At 32.5% G+C, this 19912-nt stretch overlaps 1 protein-coding gene across 2 annotated transcripts in view; it reads left to right on the top strand.

Annotated features, from left to right (window-relative positions):
- Positions 1–19912, top strand: part of LOC136025820 (WD repeat domain phosphoinositide-interacting protein 2-like) — a 50585-nt gene that overhangs the window by 9601 nt on the left and 21072 nt on the right. For both annotated transcript variants that reach the window (XM_065701811.1, XM_065701812.1), the window contains exons 4-5: positions 6956–7150; positions 12300–12571. In XM_065701811.1, the coding sequence (XP_065557883.1) occupies positions 6956–7150; positions 12300–12571 (467 nt within the window). The remainder of the gene's footprint in view (positions 1–6955; positions 7151–12299; positions 12572–19912) is intronic.

Raw genomic sequence — 19912 nt, forward strand, 5'->3', positions numbered from 1 at the left:
TTCTTTTTCTTCTTTGAAATAAACCCCTAAAAATTAAGTGTATGCTACTTCAAAAAGGGAATGAAAATTTGTTATTATTGCTACAGGAATTCTATATATGCAGTCCGTTTAAATCGTTCGGTAAATATACACTTCTTCTTTTCTTCTTTGAAATGGGCCCCTAAAATTAGTTGTGCGTTATTTTAAATAGGAAACACAACTTTGTAGTTATAACCACATAAATTCTGTATTATCAGTTTATTTAAATCAGTCGTTAAGAATAATATAGTTGTGCGTTACTTTAAATAGGGAACACAACTTAATAATTGTAGCCACAGAAATTATGTATTAGCAGTTTGTTTAAATCAGTCGTTAAGAAAACTCTTCTTCTTTTTCTTCTTTGAAATAGGCCTATAAAATTTAATAGTGTGTTACTTTAACTAGGGAACACAACTTTGTAATTATAACCACATAAATTCTATATTAGCAGTTTATTTAAATCAGTCGTTAAGAATACACTTCTTCTTTTTCTTCTTTGAAATAAACTCCTAAAAATTAATTGTATGCTACTTCAAAAAGGGAATGAAAATTTGTTATTATTGCTACAGGAATTCTATATATGCAGTCCATTTAAATCGTTCGGTAAATATACACTTCTTCTTTTCTTCTTTGAAATGGGCCCCTAAAATTAGTTGTGCGTTACTTTAAATAGGAAACACAACTTTGTAGTTATAACCACATAAATTCTGTATTATCAGTTTATTTAAATCAGTCGTTAAGAATAATATAGTTGTGCGTTACTTTAAATAGGGAACACAACTTAATAATTATAGCCACAGAAATTATGTATTAGCAGATTGTTTAAATCAGTCGTTAAGAAAATACTTCTTCTTTTTCTTCCTTGAAATAGGCCTCTAAAATTTGATAGTGTGTTACTTTAAATAGGGAACTTAACTTTTTAATTATATCCACAGAAACTCTATATTAGCAGTTCGTTTAAGTCGTTCGGTAAAAATACACTTCTTCTTTTTCTTCTTTGAAATAGGCCTCTAAAATTTAATAGTAGGTTACTTTAAATAGGGAACACAACTTTGTAATTATAACCACAGAAATTTTATATCAGCAGTTTGTATAAATCAGTCGTTAAGAATACACTTTTTCTTTTTCTTCTTTGAAAAAGGCCTCTAAAATTTAATAGTGTGTTACTTTAAATAGGGAACAGAACTTTGTAATTGTAACCACAGAAATTTCATATTAGCAGTTTGTTTCGATCAGTCGTTAAGAATACACTTCTTCTTTTTCTTCTTTGAAATAGGCCTCTAAAATTTAATAGTATGTTACTTTAAATGGAAACACAACTTTTTAATTATAACCACCAAAATTTTATATTAGCAATTTGTTTAAATCATTTGTTAAGAATACACTTCTTCTTTTTCTTCTTTGAAATAGACCTCTAAAATTTAATAGTGTGTTACTTTTAATAGGGAACAGAACTTTGTAATTATAACCACAAAAATTTTATATTAGCAGTTTGTTTAAATCAGTCGTTAAGAATACACTTCTTCTTTTTCTTCTTTTTCTAAAATTAGTTGTGCGTTACTTTAAATAGGAAACACAACTTTGTAATTATAACCGCATAAATTCTGTATTAGTAGTTTATTTAAATCAGTCGTTAAGAATACACTTCTTCTTTTTCTTCTTTGAAATTAACCCCTAAAAATTAATAGTATACTGCTTCAAAAAGGGAATGAAAATTTGTTATTGTTGCTGCAGGAATTCTATATATGCAGTCCGTTTAAATCGTCGGTAAATATGCACTTCTTCTTTTTCTTCTTTGAAATAGGCCTCTAAAATTTAATAGTGTGTTACTTTAAATAGGGAAAAGAACCTTGTAATTATAACCACAGAAATTTTATATTAGCAGTTTGTTTAAATCAGTCGTTAAGAATACACTTCTTCTTTTTCTCCTTTGAAATAGTCCTCTAAAATTTAATAGTGTGTTACTTTAAATAGGGAACAGAACTTTGTAATTATAACCACAGAAATTTTATATTAGCAGTTTGTTTAAATCAGTCGTTAAGAATACACTTCTTCTTTTTCTTCTTTTCCTAAAATTAGTTGTGCATTACTTTAAATAGGAAACACAACTTTGTAATTATAACCACATAAATTCTGTATTAGCAGTTTATTTAAATCAGTCGTTAAGAATACACTTCTTCTTTTTCTTCTTTGAAATAAACCCCTAAAAATTAATAGTATACTACTTCACAAAGGGAATGAAAATTTTTTATTGTTGCTGCAGGAATTCTATATATGCAGTCCGTTTAAATCGTTCGCTAAATATACGCTTCTTCTTTTCTTCTTTGAAATGGGCCCCTAAAATTAGCTGTGCGTTACTTTAAATAGGGAAGACAACTTTTTTAATTATAACCACATACATTCTGTATTAGCAGTTTGTTTAAATCAGTCGTTAAGAATACTTTTCTTCTTTTATAAATTCTGTATTAGCAGTTTATTTAAATCAGTCGTTAAGAATACACTTCTTCTTTTTCTTCTTTGAAATGAAGCCCTAAAAATTAGTTGGATATTACTTCAAAAAGGGAATGAAAATTTGTTTTTATTGCTGCAGGAATTCTATATATACAGTCCGTTTAAATTGTTCGGTAAAAATACACTTCTTCTTTTCTTCTTTCAAATAGGGTATTAAAATTAATTGTGCGTTACTTTAAATAGGGAACGCAATTTGGTGTAGCCACAGAAATTCTATATTAGCAGTTCGTTTAAATCGGTAAGAAAACACTTCTTCTTTTTCTTTTATGGAAAAGGCCTCTACAAATTAATATAGGGTTACTTCAAGAAAGGAATGCAAATTAGTTATTCTGTAATTCTGGAATTCACGGAAATTCTGTAATAGTATATCGTTCGGGAAGAATACACTTCTTCGGTTTCCTCTTTGAAACTGGTACTTAAAAATTGAAAGTTCGCAACTAAAAGGGAACGAAAATTTTTAGTAATAGCTACAGAGGCTCAGCAATAGTAGCTTGTTTAAATTGTTTGGTTACAATTATTCTTATTCATTGAACTATAGTTCAGTACTGGGCCATCTAGGCCTATTCTTTTTCTTCAAAATGTAGGGTTATAACTTCACCATGATGAGCCTGCAGCTAAACTCTTAAAGCTAGAAACGACAAATTTTGCTGAATAATTTTGGAGCCATGAGAATGCAAATAGCCTGTACAGACCTGAGAAAATAATTAGATTTGCTGATACATCGAATTTTAACTTGAAAACACACTCGAGACAGGGAGTTTTTCAGATTTGAGTTCATAATATAATTTATTAACTTAAATAAAAATTGAGTTTAAACCCTGATATCTAGCAGCATTCATAATCTGTGAATGCGATCTGTTGAATGGGTAGATAGTAATCTGTGAAATTTAGATTTGACTTGTTGCATTTTGACTGCACATGACCTACGTTCATGACTGCACTGTGAATCTGTGATAGGCCCTGGTTTATCTTTATCTGGTAATAAAACAATTGCAATTTTTATTTATTAATTCTACTTATTTAATAAATTGTACACTAAGCCTCAAGAGAAACAGAATTTTTAAGCTTAGTTAAGAAAACACTTCTTCTTTTTCTTTTATGGAAAAGGCCTCTACAAATTAATATAGGGTTACTTCAAGAAAGGAATGCAAATTAGTTATTCTGTAATTCTGGAATTCACGGAAATTCTGTAATAGTATATCGTTCGGGAAGAATACACTTCTTCGGTTTCCTCTTTGAAACTGGTACTTAAAAATTGAAAGTTCGCAACTAAAAGGGAACGAAAATTTTTAGTAATAGCTACAGAGGCTCAGCAATAGTATCTTGTTTAAATTGTTTGGTTACAATTATTCTTATTCATTGAACTATAGTTCAGTACTGGGCCATCTAGGCCTATTCTTTTTCTTCAAAATGTAGGGTTATAACTTCACCATGATGAGCCTGCTGCTAAACTCTTAAAGCTAGAAACGACAAATTTTGCTGAATAATTTTGGAGCCATGAGAATGCAAATAGCCTGTACAGACCTGAGAAAATAATTAGATTTGCTGATACATCGAATTTTAACTTGAAAACACACTCGAGACAGGGAGTTTTTCAGATTTGAGTTCATAATATAATTTATTAACTTAAATAAAAATTGAGTTTAAACCCTGATATCTAGCAGCATTCATAATCTGTGAATGCGATCTGTTGAATGGGTAGATAGTAATCTGTGAAATTTAGATTTGACTTGTTGCATTTCGACTGCACATGACCTACGTTCATGACTGCACTGTGAATCTGTGATAGGCCCTGGTTTATCTTTATCTGGTAATAAAACAATTGCAATTTTTATTTATTAATTCTACTTATTTAATAAATTGTACACTAAGCCTCAAGAGAAACAGAATTTTTAAGCTTAGTTCAGTTTCAAGCTAGTCTTGAAAGACATAGGATAGTAAACTGGGCAAAGTAATTATAGTAGTAAAAATAATTAATATCCAATAAACTTTATTAAAAGAATTGATGCTAGCAAATAAAAAGCAAAATAGATCCAACAATATTTAAAAGTAATAAGCAAAATAGTCAAAATAGCAATAATAACCATCAAAATAGGTAAAAAGCAGGAAAGTAAAAGTACAGTGCAGATTTGGTGGAGAACAAGCAGCATCTATGAGAAATGCATTTACCAAGTTTTGATTTTGAATTTCCGCTCTAGAGTATTAGTCTTCTAATTGACAGTCTCAGAAGCTCTTGGACAAAAAAGTTGTCACATTGTACTTTTGGTCATAATCTTTGACCAACACTCTTTGGTCATAGGTTACCTCTTTGAAAAGACCTGGTCTGACTTAATAATGACCTCGCTCATACCGTCTAACGCAGATCGTAAAATTCTAATTTTGGTGAAAAATGTCGAAGCTAACTAACTGACTAATAATCTAATTGTGTTTGACTAATTAAGTAATTGAATAACGAATTGTCAAAAGGACATATTGGTCAAAATTCTACTCAAATTAGTACAAGCATATAGTGCTGAGCGTAGCATGCTCATAGCAACAGCTTTTAAATACTTCATAGCAAGAATGGAGTTATACTTATAAGTTTCATGTAGGTGTTTAATATTTTTCAATCGTTGTTTTTACTTTTAGTTTTTTAAAAACAACAGCAGGGTATAATGGGTGACAGACCTGTCATATTTAAAGTAATCTCTGTTAGTGTCAAGTTTTCGGTCTCTTTTTCTTCCAAGTGAAAATTTGATTATTCTTAGTTGGAAAGGTATAAATGGGTAGATAATCTCTTGAGATACTTGGGCTGAAAAAGGTGTGAGCAGGTGAAATTGAAGATTCAGATATACTCTGATTATCAGGCCAAAATTTGTTCTAATAAAAGTTGACTTGCTATTTATATACTAATTTTTTTCAAGGAGTAATAAATAATGAATTGTTAAACTGTGTTTTTATATAATGTTTGATTATTATTTGAGGATGCCGCAAAGGGAGAGGAATCAGGAAAAGTGATTTGTTGCAGGACCAGTCACAACAAACGTATAATATTGTTTTGAGGAATTAATAATATAGATTTTTGGAAAAATATCTGTATAAGTTTTCTACTGTAACTGACCTGAATTCAAATATACAATCATAATTATTCTAGTTATCACTTATCTCTTGATGAATATTCTTGCTATTTTTGTTCTGTTCTCTGTTTCCCTCTGGAACACCTGCAATTTCAGACTAAAAATTAGCTACAAACGCTTGTTGCAGGTTGTCCCAACCAGCTTGCTCGCAGAACTTGTCCCATTGACCCAAACTCTCCCATATACAAAGTGCCCACTGTAGGGGGCATATAAAGTGCCCCCAGTAGGGGCCCTTAGTAAAGGACGATGGGCCTCTATGTATTTTTTAATTCTTCTGACCATTTCATATAGAAGGGTGGCTGTAGAAACTTACGAGCTCATTCAATTGGAAATTATAATTCCTGGTGCCGTTCTTAAGAGTCAGATGCGACTTTTCACAAAAAAAATTTTTGAATGTTTTACGCATTATCATAAAATTGTACTATTAAATTGCTTTTAACTGGTTTTGGGGCTATATAAGGAATTCTTACGTATTCTATTCATATTCACAAAAAGTGTAACTGAATTATCAACCGTAATTTTCGTGACAAACAGCTAACAGTTGGTGCAACATTACACCACTGTCAAATCTTATATGATACCTTATATAAAGTGATACCACATATATATATATATATATATGTATATATATATATATATATATATATATATATATATATATATATATATATATATATATATATATATATATATATATATATATATATATATGTATATATATATATATGTATATATATATATACATATATATATATATATATATATATATATATATATATATATATATATATATATATATATATATATATATATATATATATATATATATATATATATATATATATATGTATATGTATATTTGAAAGCTTATACAACCACGCATTCCATAAAAACCTCGTGTGCCCCTGGGGCATAGCTTATAATTCTTACCCCCGGGCTCTGGAGAGTCGTGTCAACCCCGGAGGCTTTGTTATATGATCTTTGGACTGTTTTTAACAAAATAGCTATCTCAAAATTTCAACGGATGCATTTGGGGAAAAGAGGCCGTGGGGCTAGTCGTCCTCTGATCACTTTTGACTCTTAAAATGGGCACTACGACTTTTACTTTGCAATCGAAAGAGCCCCCTTCGACGTTTATGCGACCATCCTTTCCATATTAAGTGACTCTGAAGGAAAAAAAAAGATTGAAGCCTTATGGCCTTCAATGAGGGTTGATTATAAGTTGGTCTCTTGTTTTGTAAATTGTTTGCTCACGCGTTACGTGCCTAAACGGATTACGTGATTGTATTGTTAATCTTTTATTTTTCTAGCGCTTGGTCGTTTGCTTAGAAGAATCACTGTATATACATAATATAAGGGACATGAAGGTGCTCCACACGATTGGCGAGACTCCAAGTAATCCAAAGGGGTTGGTGGCTCTATCATCGGGCTCCGAAGTTTCTTATTTGGCATATCCAGGCTCGGCTACCATTGGTGAAGTTCAGATTTTTGATGCTCAAAATTTGGTACGCTGATCAATTAATTAATTATAATTATTTATTAATGTTAATTATGTATTATATTAATAATTATATTAATTATATAATATAATAATAATATAATTATATATAATATAATATTATTATATATTAATTATTATATAATATTATTTATTAAAATAATAATTAATAAACTAATAATTAGAATAATCCATTAATTAATAATTATTAAGTTATTTAAAAATTATTAAATAATATAATATAAAAAAATCTAAAATCCAAATTAAATAAAATTGTTTATTGAAAGTGAATTATAATCCGTTTTATTTAAAGATTTTTAGTGTTTATTATGTTCTAAGTGTTCTTAAAATGTGATTCCAACCCCCTTTCTAGGGATATAATAAGAGAAAGGTTATGATCGGCTAGGACATGTGGCTAGGACCTGGTGCTAATTCTGGCTGGCCCCAGTGAGGTGCTCTTAAGTGTTCTTTGAAAACTCCTAAATAAAGATTCTTTCGAGTAAGATGCATGTTTAAGGAGCTGACACTTAGTTAGCTCATTAGCTAACACTCAACACAGTTGAGCTAACACTTAGTTAGCTCAACTTTTATGAATTACAGTTAGTAATTCATAATACTAACTGTTTATACATATTTTATTTTAGCAATATTTAGTATGTCCTTAGGCTACTTTGCTCTATAATTTTGAATTTTAATAGCTTGTAATTCCAATTTTGTAACAATTATTATTTTTTAGTAAATTGTTTGTAATTGACGTGGATCATGGAGGTGAAGTAGAAAATGATTAATTTATTAATAATTAACTAATTATCAGAAAAAAATTAAAATAGAAGCACTGATATTATGCTCAAAACTTTGTTTGTAGCAACCCAGACTAATGATACCCACTGATGTTGGACCATTGGCGCCAATAGCTTCACGACTAATAAGGGTAGCTATTGATGAGGGTGTGCAGAATAACAGATAAGGTTAAAGCTTTTGAATTCAAATTGAAAATGAAAAGATGAGCAACTATATGTCATTTTTAAATAGTGAAACACTATTGACTGCTTGCATAGGTAGGAGTGGCGTCGTGCGAATGCTGCTGCCTGTTATAAAACCAAACATCATCCTTTTACACTTTCTGGTTGGTGATTTTTGCTGCTAATTTTGATTGGTACGAGTGAAGCATCCTGAACTGTTTCTTGGTAATTTCTAAAAAAAAGACTTTTGAATTCCAACCTAAAAAATAATACCATTTGTCAATTTACCAATAATTTACTCTTAATTATCATTTAATACCAATCGAACAAAGTTTACTAGGCACTATGATTCAGAAATTGGTTTCCATGAACCTCCAAGAAGAAACAGAAAATGATGGGTTTAACCACTTTTTATGATTTGTCAATTTACCAAAAATTTACTCTTAATTATTAGTTAATACCAATCGAACAAAATTTACTAGGCACTTTGATTTAAAGATTGGCTTCCAGTGACCTCCAAGAAGAAACAGAAAATGATGAATTTAAATACTATTTGATGATCTAATAGAAGTAAAGTATAAGAAACTATTTTAAATTCAAAAGTTTGGGCGCAGCAAGCTAAAGCAATAACACCCTCTAAGGATGACAACGTTTATCCCATGTGGACGATTAATAGCGATAGCTAGTAGAAAGGACACTGCAATAATAGTATTCACAATAAGAGATGGCGATAAGGTATTTGAATCCAAACGTGGAACGAAATGATGCGTAACTATTTATTCACTGTTGTTTTTAATGATGAAAGACTCTTGGCTACCTGCCAAGTGGCTTGGCAGTGGAAAGGCAGCTGCCTGGAGTAACGCCAAGCGATGCTAATTTACTATTTCCGGTTGGTGAAAGCGAATAACTGTGAATTATTCTTTCAAAAATCCAAAATAAAAAAGAACACTTCGAGTACTTATAGAAAAGGTAATAAAAATTTCTAAAATTCTAAAATTATAGAATTTTAAAAATTTCTATCACAGCATGGTTGCCGAATTTCAATTTTGTGTAAAAAAGGCACTAGTGTATATATATATATATATATATATATATATATATATATATATATATATATATATATATATATTGTATATCATACCGAAAGAACTTGACCTTCACGTCAGACATGATTCATTGTACAAAGTACATAAAAAAAGAGTCAACACATAGTTGAAAAGTCAAAAATAAAAATAAATAGATAACAATAAAATTAATGACAAGTTTTCCTGGTTATTATACAGCTTAACAAAACTCGGAACAAAACTCTAGCGATATCTTTTACGTTGAGCGGGGATGGGAGTCAGTTTGGGGATTTTTTGGGACTTTATGCGGGACGGTCTATTTTGAGGTGGGCTGGTAGGGTTCAAGGATTATGGAACGTAATCAGGGAACAGACAGGGTCTTAGAACCGAAACGAAGGCACAGGAGATTCCTTCTCTCGGCCAACGTGGTGAGCTTGACCTTACCTAGTAGATAATGATACGAACCCCCTCTTTACCAGTTATGATTCTAAGTACTCGGTTTTGGGCATTTTCAATCATATAGATATGCTCTGAAGAAAGACCGTGACGCCACACTAGACTAGCAAACTCGAGTATTGGCCGAATAAAAGAACAATAAAGTTGGAGAAGGTCCTTGGGGGGGGGGGGGCACAAAAATTTTATCAAAAGTTTTAGAAGAGAAACCAAAGGGGAAGCTTGTTTCAAGATGTTTTGAACATAGGCGTCCCACTTCAAGTCTACAGTAATTATCACACCAAGTAGTTTAATGCATGTGAAAGAGATTTTGGGAGGAATGGGGCTTGTGAAAGTGGGTGATGATTTAAAAAAATTAACTGTCATTTGATTTTAACTGTCATTGATTTTTCATTTGATTTTTAACTGACGATTTATTAGGGTTAACTTTCATCTTCATCAAAGAAGCCTCCTGTGTGACATGGTGACAGGAAAGCCACCTGTGACAAGAGGCCTCCCATGTGACAGGTCGTCCACATGCTTCCATCGCTATGTGTGGTCAGTGACGAGGCTATTAACCATTATAAGGAATAAAATGGGATCCATCAAAGTTCCCTGGGGTATCCCACGAAAGATATAAAAGCGACCGGAATAAACATTCTTATATTTAAGCACTTGAGAACGATTTGTTAAAAAGGAGGCAACAATTTCAACTAGAAAGGGACTCACTTGAAACCCCGTCAGCAGTTTATTTATAAGGATATTGTGGTCAATTAGGTCGAACGCCTTCTAGAGATCACTTAATAAAAGATCCAACCAAGTATCAGGGTTTTTAAGAATGGTGTCAAGACGACTAACAAGGTAGTAAGAAGTAGGTGTCTCCATCAGGTTTCCAAATTGTTGTAAGTCAATAAGTTCAAGAATCTCTTTCTTTACCCAATTAGCTAAGAAACCCTCGTACATTTTTGAAAAAAGCTGGGGTTCAATGATTAATACTGCTGCGGTTAAGGTAGGAAATGAGGTTAGCGACTGGTTTTTATTAAATCAGGAGTTAAGCAGGGTTGTGTTCTATCCCCCTTTATATGGCTCATATTGATGGACTTCGTCTTAAGGAGCACAGGAAAGGCAATTGGAGACCACGGAGTCAAATGGGGAGGGAAAACTCTACTGGACTTAGATTATACTGATGATTTAAGCATATTAGATGAAAGTGTGAGCAAAATGAATGAAGTTTTATAGGTTTTGCGAGTTCAGGGTGCTAAAATAGGCTTGAAAATTAATGTTAAGAAGACTAAGTCACTAAGGCTAGGAATAAGTGAAGATGAACAGGTGACACTAGGTAACGAAAAGATTGATCAGGTTGGGAGCTTCAGTTACCTTGGTAGTATTATTAGTAAAGATGGTGGGAGCAGTGAAGATGTTAAAAGTAGAATAGCTAAGGCTCAGGGTGTTTTTTCACAGTTAAAAAAAGTTTGAAAGAATAGAAAGATATGTCTGCAAACCAAGATTAGAATATTGGAAGCTACAGTGATGACAGTGGTCAAATATGGTCCTGAAGCATGGGCGCTCCGAAAAGCAGATGAAAATTTACTAGATGTTTTCCAGAGAAATTGTCTATGGATTGTTCTGGGTACCCGGCTGACTGACCGTATTTCAAACAGTAGTTTGTACGAAAAATGTGGTTCAATCCCGCTTTCTAGGGCTATAATGAAAGATAGGTTGAGATGGCTAGGCCACGTTCTACGGATGAAGGATGAGAGATTACCGAAGATTGTCCTTTTTGGCCAACCGTCTGGGGCTACACGGAAAGCAGGTCGTCCTTGTCTGGGTTGGGAGGATGTCATAAATAAAGATTTAAAAGAAATGGGAACTTCCTGGGAGGGTGTAAAGAGGGAGGCTTTAAATAGATTAGGTTGGAGGATGAGCGTGCGTGGCTGTGTTGGCCTCAGGCGGCTTGGTGCTGCAGTGAGTTATTATTAGTAGTAGTAGTAGTAGTAGTAGTTCCAGCACGACGGGTAACATCAGGAATTACTAATATCATTAAAAATACTAACAAGGAGTGTTGATAGTTTATCAGGGAATGCTTTTACTGGAGCAATTGGGATATCAATAGGATAAGTACTAGTTTTTCCAGTTTCTGTATTTTTTTTCTATTTGCTTTGCTGAAATTTCAGGGGTTTATCTTTTGGAATTTCAAGAATTAGCTGGTTTTCCGAGAAAGGGGGGAACCTTTGCACAATGATAGCTAGGTGTTTATTAAGCTCATTGGCTCTCTGTTCAGGCGGTTCATCCAGAAGAAAATCAAAGTTCTTGCACGAGCGACCCCCTATTTCTTTCACTCTCTTAAACTGTTGCTGAGGTTTGCTCTGTTTTAAGTAATTCAATTTATTCTTACTATAATGAGAAGCAGCCCGACGTATTTCTTTCTTTATTTGTTTAGGGAGGGTTAAGGCTTTCTCTTTCTTTCCGAGGCGAAAAAGTTTTAGTTTCAAATGGATTAGTCCTCTTATTTTTGTCATTAATGTAAAGTTTATCTGAGGAACATACCTTCTTGGTAACCTCTGAGAAACAATTTTGGTAATTTGTCAATAATTTGATTTGAAATAAAATAACATTCGAATTAAGATTTACACATGACAAAATATCATGAAAAACATTGTGAGAAAGCGAATTGTTTGAACTCAAATTTTGTTTATAGCAAGCCAAGACAATGATACCTGCTCACGACACTCCATTGGCGGCAATAACTTTCACCCATTCTGGACGTCTAATAGCGACAGCTAGCGAGAAGGGGACTGTAATAAGAGTATTCACAGTAACAGATGGCGTTAAGGTATTTGAATTCAGGCGTGGTATGAGAAGATGTGCAACTATTTATTCACTGTCATTTTCCCCCGATGAAATGCTATTGGCTGCCTGTAGTAACACGGAAACGGTCCATGTTTTCCGACTAGAAGAACCAAGGGACAAGTAAGCTGTCTTTAATTATTTATTTTTTGATAATCTTGCAGGAGGATTCCCCTTCTTAAAAATATTTGAAATACTTCTTAAAAAAATAGTTAGTTAGTTAAAAAAATATTGATTGGATTTTTCCAACAATATCTTCGAATTTATCAGCCATGAAAAAGCTCAGTAGAAAAAACAACAAAACTAAGAAATGGGGAACTAAACGGTACACCTGTTTTGCCCAATATTCCAGTTCGGGGAAAAAAGTGAAAAAAGTCCAATTGAACTAACTGCATTGTTTGCTTTACCTTCGTAAAATCATTATCAAATTTGTAAAAAACAAAAAAAATCTGCTTAAGTGATAAAAAGCAAATTTCAACAATGTAATTCGATAGGCTAATAAAGCTGAATCACAGCTATCGAATGCTATTAAAATTCTTGGATTGCCGTTGATATGTTAGGATTGCAATAAGATACAGACATTGTAAAGAGAACATAAATATTAAGAATTATTTTTTTTTTATAATGAACTTTAATTGCTAATCGCAAGTAGTTTTGCCAATAAGAATTTCGAAGGTGTTTCAATGTCTTAGCGCTGTCTCATCTGTTTTTTTTTCTCAAATCACTAATAGTCCGCAAAATCTTTACAAACAAGCAGCATGTAGGAATTGGCTTCGGTTAGGGTTTTAGGGTTCAATGGCACCCCTTTAGCCCTTTTTATGAAATTGGCCCTAGGATTTTAGAACTCATAATATTGTTCTTGTCGGCCAACCCTCTAGGGCAAATGAAAAGCGGATCCTCCCTGAATGGGGGGGGATGTCGTAAGGAAAGATTTAATGGAGACGGGAGCTTCTTAGGAGGGTGTAAATTTGAATAAATGGGTTGGAGGAGGGGCATGCGTAACTGGGTTGGTCTTAGGTGGCAGTGAGTTGTTAGAAGTAGTAGTTGTAGTAATAGGATTAGGAAAGGATAGAAAGTACGTCGGACGTGTTTTAGATACCTTGTTTTTTCAGATAATGAAGTTTCTCGTACGAGGATTTGAAGCCGAACTGGCTTACCACGTCTCCATCGATGTATCTTCTATTACTCACTAGCTTGTAGTCACCTTCTTTTATTGGGAACTTATTCCCTATGGGATCATCCGTTAGCCCGTTTAATAGAACAAAAGTATTCGAGAGAATTAGCTTATTGATTGCTAATATTCTACTTCAGTCGTTTTTGCATGGAGTATTTATTGTGCATTTTGGTTTAATTTTTTCTTGTATTTTCTTTTGATTCTATCCATAAAGACCTATCGGACGTTTTTTATATGCCGTATTTTGTCAGATAATGAAGATTATCGTACAAGATGGTAACTGGCCTTTTATGTCATCAACTTTGAAAAAGAGAAGTAATTTAAATCGGGACAAATTAAAAAAAAGGAAGAAATATCAAATCAAAAGAGAATAGAACGAAAAAATCTAAACCAAAATATACAATAAATACTCCGTATAAAAAAGGCATAGTAGAAAATAAATAATGAATCAAAATCATATCATGATTTTGGGACACAACCTTTCGGGAATGGGACACAACCATGCTTAACTCGATTATTTACCGAATCAACTAGCAATCTCACTTCCTGCCTTAATCCCAGCAATAGTATTCTCGTACATACCACTAATCATTTAATATGCTTATAGCAGTAAAGATGCTTTATTAGCTAGATAAACGTAACCTGGGCAAGTAGTACAAATATATCTCGAGACGTTTTATTTTATCAAAACCTATGTCTTTTTTCGAAAGCCAATTAAGTAGAGCATGGATACAGTCAATCCTTTCAAATGCTTCTTGGATTTCCAAACTCCTATCTTTTTTTAAGATAGGAATTTTAGCATTCAGCAACTAGAAAAGACTTCTTTTCTATTCTCTGAACTTTCAATTTATTCATTTTTATATAACCGTGTCTCACAGCCCAAAAATCCAATGAAACACAAACGCCGAGTGAGAATATGGCCTAAGTACAACAGTCACGCTTAAGCCACCCATATACCCTTTGTCAAGTATATGTAAGTATATATGATATGATTATATATCATGTGATACGATGGAATATCATGTAAAAAAAAAAAACCAAAATCGAAGTCGATTCCTTACAAAAATGGATTTGGGTTTAAATCCTCCAGATGTGATTGTTTAATACAGGTAATATTTTTGACAACCCTTCTCTGTTTTTAAGTGATTTTTATTAAGGATATATTTTGGACAGCCATTTTCTGTTTTGACAGATATTTAGTGTGATGTTAGGGTAATTAGTTTTTTTTGGCAATTGGTAATTTTGATTTTTTGTAAATTCGAATTTTGTGTTTTTTTTTGCAATTAAATAAAAATAAAAACGTTTTTTTAACTGAAAGTAAGGAGCGACGTTAAAACCTAAAACGAACGGATATTATTCCGTATATGAAAGATGCTGTCCCCTCCTCAACGCCCCGCTCTTTACGCTAAAGTGTTTTATTGTTTTAGTAAGTAGAGTTGTGAGAAAGAGTCAAACTGTAGCGTAAAGAATGGGGCAGTGAGAAGGGGACTGCCCCATTCATATACGGAATAATTTTTGTTCGTTTTAAGTTTTAATCTTGCTCCTCACTTTCAGTTAGAAAAAACCTTTTTTATTCAATTTCTGAACGTTTTTGAATTAACGCAGGTTCTGATTTTGGCTCAACGTACATGATTAATTAGAACGAAATTTGCATATTAAGTTTGCTTTTTTGGGGGGCTAAATGACTTTTTCAAACTTTTGATCGGACGGTTTTGAGAAAAAAGGGGTGGGGGAGGGTGCCTAGTTACCCTCCAATTTTTTGGTCGCTTAAAAAGTCCACTAGAACTTTTCATTTTATTTACGAACATTTTATTTGTAATAAATTACAAAATAAACTTACATAACAAACTTCTATATTCGTATGTTTTTATTATGTATATGAGGGGGTTCGCCCCCTGACCCCTGAATTGATCGAATCAAATGAATGACCCCTGAATCTCACAGGTCATTAATTAGATAGCTTGATAGATAATAGATAGCTTAGATAGTTTAATAAATAAGTCTTATGAAATCGCTAAAAATACTTTAGCGTAAAAAGCGAGGTATTGAGGAGGGCAATAAACCCCCTCATATATGTAAAAATTTCTGTTCGGTCTAAGCTTTACAGTTGCTCCTTACTTTCAGTTGAAAAACTTATTTTTTTAGTTTAATTTCTCATTGTTTTTTAAGTAATGCTGGAGAATCTAGCGCCTACTTTATGGAAATTCTCTTCCCCCATCATAAACTCTTCCATGGAAAGATCCTCTCACGTAACCCCCTCTCCACCACCAGAAAAAATCTCCCTGAAAGCGTTTCTATGCTTCCCAATAACCAATACTATATGTAAACAATGGGCAAAGTTCATAACTTACGGCCCTTCCTCCGGGGACTGTAGGGGATTAAGTTGTCCTCAAAAACATAATTATTAGATTTTTCTACTATGCTGAAAAAATGGCTATCTTGAAATCTTGATCTGATGACTTTGGGAAAAAATGAGTGTGGGATGGCCTTCTAATTTTTATGGTCACTTAAAAGGGCTCTAGAACTTTTAATTTCCGTTAGAGTGAGCCCACTCACAGCATTCTAGGACCACTGGATCTTTCTTCTGGCAAAAAATAAAAAATTCCAAATTTTTACAGATAGGAGCTTGAAACTTCTACAGTAGAGTTCTCTGATACGTTAAATCTAATAGTGTGATTTTCATTAAGATTCTATGACTTTTAAGCGATGTTTCTCCCTTTTTTTGAAAAAAGGTAAATTTACTCAGGCTCGTAACTTTTGATAGGTAAGACTAAATTTGATGAAACTTATATATTTAAAATCAGTTCATTTGAAAAATCTGATTCATTTGACTTATATATTGGTATTAAAATTCTTTTTTTTAGAGTTTTGGTTCCTATTGAGCCGGCTCGCTCCTTACTACAGTTCGTTACTACAAACTGTTTGACTTGTAATATTTTTCTAACGTAATTGTTAGTGTGGTGATTTTTGGTAGTTAATTTAATTAGATTTAATTAGATGCTTGGGTAATTAGATTTTTGCTGGTTTTATAGATATTCGGGTAATTTGTTTCTCGATTTTGTTTTTCGTGGGCCAGTAGTAAGAATTTCCTTTAAAGCATTGTTCAAAAAGAAAAAAAGAGACAACACCGCTTAATTTTATTCAATAAACTAAAGAAAACTTAATTTGATACATTGAACCGCAGTAGAAAAAAAGATTTAGGTTGATTTTATCTCCATTTTGTTTGGGAACAGATTAACACTTAATTCAAATTTTACTTCAATTCAAATCCATTTGAGTAGAAGCAAAATGCGTTTTTGGCGGTATAAATTTATTTGATGATGAATAAATAGCGATTAGAGAGATATTGAATCGAAATAATTTGTTTTCTCTCTTCCATTTGTCCTTGAGAAGATCTTCCACTCTGAGATCTTTTCTTCTATTACATAAAAAAAACTAGTTTTTTTAACTGAAAGTAAGGAGCGACATTAAAACTTAAAACGAACAGAAATTACACCGTATATGAAATGGGTTGTCCCCTCCGCAATCCCTCGCTCTTTACGCTAAAGCTTTTAATTGTTTTAAAAAGCAGAATTGTGGCAAAGAGTCAAACTTTAGCGTAAAGAGCGAGGGATTGCGGAGGGGACAACCCATTTCATATACAGAGTAATTTCTGTTCGTTTTAAGTTTTGATGTCGCTCCTTACTTTCAGTTAAAAAAAACTAGTTTTTTTTATGTAATTTCTGAACGTTTTTGAATTAATGCATGTTTGATTTTGGCTCTCCACGCATAAATTATTAAAATGAAATTTGCATGTCAATTCCTTTTTTGGCTAAATGGCTTTCTCTTAGTTTTGATCAGACGATTTTTAGAAATAAGGGATGGGGAAGGAGGCCTAGTTGCCATCCAATCTTTCGGTTACATAAAAAGGCAACTATAAATTTTAATTTTTAACGAATTTTTTTATTAGTAAAAAATATACGTAACTTAAGAATTAACTTATGTAACAAACTTTTATATTCTTTAATTTTTATTATGTATATGAGGGGGTTTGTACCCTCGTTAATACCTCGTTCTTTACACTAAATCGTAAGTTTTGTCCCAATTCTTTAAGAATGACCCCTGAATCAGAAAGGAGGTAGAATAAATAGTTGAAATTACTAAAAATACTATAGCATAAAGAGCGAGGTATTTATCTCCTCCTAAATACCTCGCTCTTTATGCTAAAGTATTTTCAGAACCCCTCATATGCGTAATAATCTCAGTTCGCTTTAAGTTTCAATGCTACTCTTTACTTTCAATTGAAAAAACTTTTCCATGTTTATTTTTTCATTGTTTTTTTTACAGTAATTTTAGAAAATCCTGCGCCCTTTTCATTGAATTTCTGTTCCCCCATGACATATTTCTCCAAGGAAAGATCCTCCCACATAGCCCCCTCCCCTCAAACCCACCCCCAAAACAAAAAAAAAAATCCCCTGAAAACGACTGTACACTTCCCAATAACCATTATTATATGTAAACACTGGTCGAAGTTTGTAACTTGCAGCCCCTCCCCCAGGGACTGTGGGGGAGTAAGTCATTCCCAAAGACATAGTTATTATGGTTTTTGACTATGCGGAACAAAATGGCTATCTCAAAATTTTTTATCTGTTGACTTTGGATAAAAAATGAGCGTGGGAGGGGGCCTAGGTGCCCTCCAATTTTTTGGTCACTTAAAAAGGGCACTAGAACTTTTCATTTGTGTTAGAATGAGCCCTCTTGCGACATTCTAGGACCACTTGGTCGATACGATGACCCCTGGAAAAAAAAAAAAAACAAAAAAAAACAAACAAACAAATAAACACGCATCCGTGATTTGTCTTCTGGCAAAAAATACGAAATTCCACATTTTTGTAGATAGGAGCTTGAAATATTCGCTATTGGGCTCTCTGATACGCCGAATGCGATGGTGTGATTTTCTTTAAAATTCTGAGACTTTTAGGGGTGTTTTCCCTCATTTTCTAAAATAAGGCAAATTTTTTCAGGCTCTTAACTTTTTATGACAAAGACTAAATTTGATGAAACTTATATATTTTAAATCAGCTTGAAAATCTGATTCTTTTGATGTATATTTTATAGCATCAAAATTCCGTTTTTTAGTTTCGTTTACTATTGAGTCAGGTCCCTCCTTACTACAGTTCGTTACCACGAACTGTTTGATTTACTATATTTTACAAATACGTAAAGAGAATTTTTTCCCGGGAGAGGGAATAATAAAAAGAAATTTGTTTGATAGTTTGAATAAGAAGTCTCCAGGAAGTCTTGAAAATCTAGGACTTCAAAGGGAGTGAGTGGGGGGCTGAGCTCCTAGCCTCCTATTGAGTACGTTCCTGATGCTTTGGTAGAGTTTTGTATAGATGAATTAAGGGTATATGCAAGTTCCCCTAGACAGTTATCATTTTGTGGCTCTTTGGAATTCGTTGTACTTCTATTTCTGTTTCTACTTTTATTTCGTTTTTACTTCCACTATTCTTATACTACTATATACTTATAATTATAGTATATACTTATAGTATATATAGTATACACTTATACTTATACTTCTTATACATACTTATACTCTTCATAATATACTTCCAAAAAGAAATGTTCCATAAAGTTTTCTTTTTCAGAAAGCTTCAGTTTTCAGTAGGGGAGGCCGGGTTGAACAGGAAAAATTAGACAATCGCAAATATCTCATTTTCTTATGAAAGGAAACCAGAAATTCGTTGTTCTCTAGATACCTCTCAGAATAAAATTTTTTTGAGTTTTTAAAATTTTTTGTTCTTCAATTTTTTTCAAAATTTGCATTTATATGTTTGGTTAAAGTATCTGAACCAGCTCAACCTGATGGGGTTGATTTCGACACGATGGGACTAGAACTGGTCAAGCTAAAATGTGCCAGAATTTTATTTGCGTTCCTATGGAAACACTAAATTCTTCACAGTTTTTCTGAATTCGAATACAGCTGTGCAAAACTATAAAAATGAAGGTTTAAAAGAAAACAGAAAAGAAAAGATTTAAAAGAAAACAGAAAAGAAAGAAAGAAAAGAAAAGGTTTAAAAGAAAACAGACAAGAAAGAAAGAAAGAAAAGAAAAGGTTCAAAAGAAAACAGAAAAGAGAGAAAGAAAAGAAAAGGTTTAAAAGAAAACAGAAAAGAAAGAAAAGAAAAGGTTTAAAAGAAATCAGAAAAGAAAGAAAGAAAAGAAAAGGTTTAAAAGAAAACAGAACGGTTTCAGCTTGTTTGATTAAGACATATTGTGTGGTGAGAAATCAAATTCAAAGTGGAATC

Source organism: Artemia franciscana, chromosome 4, assembly GCF_032884065.1.
Source record: "Artemia franciscana chromosome 4, ASM3288406v1, whole genome shotgun sequence".
Lineage (NCBI taxonomy): Eukaryota > Metazoa > Arthropoda > Branchiopoda > Anostraca > Artemiidae > Artemia > Artemia franciscana.